This window comes from Microtus ochrogaster, chromosome 5, assembly GCF_000317375.1.
Source record: "Microtus ochrogaster isolate Prairie Vole_2 chromosome 5, MicOch1.0, whole genome shotgun sequence".
Taxonomy (NCBI): Eukaryota; Metazoa; Chordata; class Mammalia; order Rodentia; family Cricetidae; genus Microtus; species Microtus ochrogaster.
The window spans coordinates 32152719-32156243 of NC_022012.1; the positions used below are offsets into that span (position 1 = coordinate 32152719).

The window sequence follows — 3525 nt, forward strand, 5'->3', positions numbered from 1 at the left end:
GGCGGGGGGGGCTGAGATGAATGCCAGGGGCTGAGGGCTATGCACCCAACTTAACAACTACATCTGAAAATACCTTTGTAGGAGGAAGGGGCCGTTTGTGAACATCGGATGCTGTGAAATTTGCTGGTAAACAGATTAATAGAGATGGGTTAAATTAAGATGTAAGAGTTAGCCAATAAGAAGCTAGAGCTAATGGGTCAAGCAGTATTTTAATTAATAGAAATAGATAGTAACACAAAGCAAAGTAATTCATGACCACAGACCTAAGAGGTACCTAAAGAAACCCTACATACTGATGCGAAGGTTAAACACACATATAAAATTATGGAAAAGAATAAACTTTACTAGAATACTGAAAAACAAGTGAGAATTAGAACTATGTCAAATATAAAATTATAATAATTTATAAATTTTTGTTTATAAATTATACATTATTTATAAAATTATAAAATATGACATAGGCAGGAATTAAAATATGACTTTCAAAAATGTTAGGAATGTGGCGGTCTCATTTTTTAATTAAAGATACATGCTGGCAGACTGAGTTAAAATAGACTGTATATTGCTTCCGAGAAATGCACATCCATGGAAATAACCTTGAGTGATAGTCTAGAAATATGAATTCCAAACAAATGCAACTAAGAAAGAAAGCAAGTTAACTAGAACTGGTATCTTAGAATGTGGATTTCAATGAAATTAAAATAAGGAAAATAACTCAGAAAATGTGATTTCCTTAAAAAAACTAAAATTAATAATGAGGTATTAGATGATAATGGAATTAGACTCTGTGGAACATTACCATGAAAGAACTTGGGAACTGAAATAAAAATAACAGAAGCAGATTTCCCGTATGAAATGAAAGGTCATGGGCAAATGGGAGTTCATTATTGGTTAAATCAAAGGGGAAGTACAATCCCTAAAGAAGAAGGTGTACCAGAGTAGAGAACTGGTCCCTAAAGATCTAAATAAACACCATTACTAAGCATGTAAATGCATAAGCCCCATTTCCTCTTTATATCTGGGCTCTTTAACCAGGTAAGAGTCCAAGAAAACCACTTCCTTATCCATAGGCAAATATAGAGTAGTAATAAATTGTGCATAATATTCTGGAGTCTTACCCGGTGACCAGTGTGATACAAAAGATAAGCTTTATGATTACTTGTGTTTCTTCAGGGTCTTAGGGGATTAGTAGCATTATGAATTATAATTGGTAGTTCAGAAAGATTTCAAAAGACTATGGAATATTAATGTACTTCATCATCATGTAATCAAGACTTCATCAGGACTTCAGGAAAAATAAAAATGGTAAATTTGCAAGAAGGTTTTCTCACCAAAAGTGGGTAAGTTTTGATTTCTATGCCAATATTTCATTGTTTAATTGACACTTTCAATGAGATATCTCTAAACTCTAAAATGATAATGTGAGGTAAGAAATTTGTTTTGAATCATGCATTACTTGTGAAATGCCCAATGATAAAGCTAACTGAAACATGGCTTCTTGCATACAAACCTACTTTTATTTGGTTTAATGTGTATCTATGCAGAGAGAAGAAGACCTGGAGATATATCCTCTTAACAAATTCAAGTTGACAATGGGGCATTATTTCTGTTAACCTGTTGAACAGTAGATCTCTAGGGCTAGGTATCTTTCCCAAATGAATGGCTTTCGTTTAAGCATAGATTCTTTCTATTTTTAAAACCAATATTTTGGATTTGTAGCTCTTTTTTTCTTTCAGTATTTATACAGTGACATTGGACATCCTCTATCCTTTCAAAAATACTTGACTTTTTGCTCCATTTGCCCTAGTAAACAGAATTCTATTTTCTGCTTATGTGGATATAACTATTTATATTGTATGTGTCATAGAGTTCATGAAGGGTTTTTCAATTTTAGCTCTGATTTTATTATGTTTGCAGAATGGTTTTGTGTTGAGTTGAAGCGCAACATCCAAGATCTTTCTTTCTTTACCAATCTGTGTTGTCATAAAGTTTCACAAAAATAACTGGAAATTTTCCTGCAACATTTTATTTTTAGAGTCGATAAAAACTGGAGTTGCTTGGGGTATTTTAATCAACAAGTTCTAATTCAATAGGTATATATCACTTCTGAATTTATGTTTTTTGTTGTGATAAGACTAGTAACTAAATCAGAGAAGAAACTACCAATCAGTATTGAGAAAATGAAGGTTCCTTTAGGGAAGTTTTTTGTTTGTTTGTTTGTTTTTTTACAGCAGATGTCTGGGAATCCTAAATGCTTAACATCAGGAATGCTGCAGTTGACCATAATGCCATAATGAACTGCAACCTATTCCCAGTATCTTATCCTAAGACCATAAGCATACTTATTTGGATGGCCCTTATTAACAAGGTCCTTATTTGCCTGAAAGAGATAATCTAACTGAAGTTTGCTACTTGAAAAATTGTTCAAAATATCCTCCCAAAGCAGTTTAGTTTTCAATTTGGCCAGTCATTTTTTTTTATGAATCAGTTGCTTGGAAAATATATATTCACACACACAACACAGAGAGAGAGAGAGAGAGAGAGAGAGAGAGAGAGAGAGAGAGAGAGAGAGAGAGAGAGAGACTCAGTTACAACTTAAAAATACTTTTAAATGTGATTCCTTTAACTATCTGCTGATACAATAAGTAGTTCTCTAGTTATCGCCTTTCCAGATTTGCTACAATCTGAAGTATATATAATAAACCATTGGTTTCCTTGTCAAAGGAGTTAATTCATCAACACCTGGCCATCCTTTAAGCTACAAGAGTGAACACAATGTCCACTATATTAGCTATTCTTAGAATTAGGTTCTTTTTCTTATGTTTACAATTTTACAAGAGTTCAAGTTAGATGAAGCTCAGAATATGTTACCCAAGGCAGAGGCTAAGTCAAAGAAACAATAGTAGAAAGAGAAATGACAATTTGTCTCCGGACAAGCTGCTTCTCTCCTCTCCCTTAATTTTTCTAATAGTCGTATTGGGTATGGTAGTACTGATGTCGACTTGTATACACTGTTGTTGACTCTGTAATGTAGTTAGTTTTTAAAGTCTGATATGGGGAAGATGATGACGTTGAGTAATGTGGTGCCATGAAGAGTTTCAAATTGATCAACTTTAGGCAAATCTACTAGACAACTCACTTACATAGTAAAAACTTTGGTGACATTTTCTTTTATCTTACCCGATTTCATCTTAGCTGCTTTTGTTCCTACAGATACTCTAATGGAAGAATGGCTCTGGGAAATGTTTCCACAGTCACAGAATTCATCTTGGTGGGGTTAACAGACCAGCCAGGACTTCAAATACCTTTGTTCTTCCTCTTTCTAGTAATGTACATGATAACAACACTGGGGAATTTGGCTTTGATCATGCTAATTGTACTGAACTCTCACCTTCACACCCCCATGTACTTTTTCCTATTTAATTTGTCCTGCATTGACCTTTGCTATTGTTCAGTCATAACACCCAAAATGCTAATGAACTTCACACGAAAGAAGAATGTTATTTCTTTTTTTTTTTTTTTTTT

The 3525-nt window shown here is 33.6% G+C and overlaps 1 protein-coding gene across 1 annotated transcript in view; it reads left to right on the plus strand.

Moving 5' to 3' along the window:
* The first annotated feature begins 3229 nt into the window (after positions 1–3229).
* LOC101981247 (olfactory receptor 145-like) overlaps positions 3230–3525 on the plus strand; it is a 1161-nt gene continuing 865 nt past the window's right edge. The window contains 1 exon segment of the mRNA XM_026779320.1: positions 3230–3499. Coding sequence (XP_026635121.1) covers positions 3230–3499 — 270 coding nt within the window.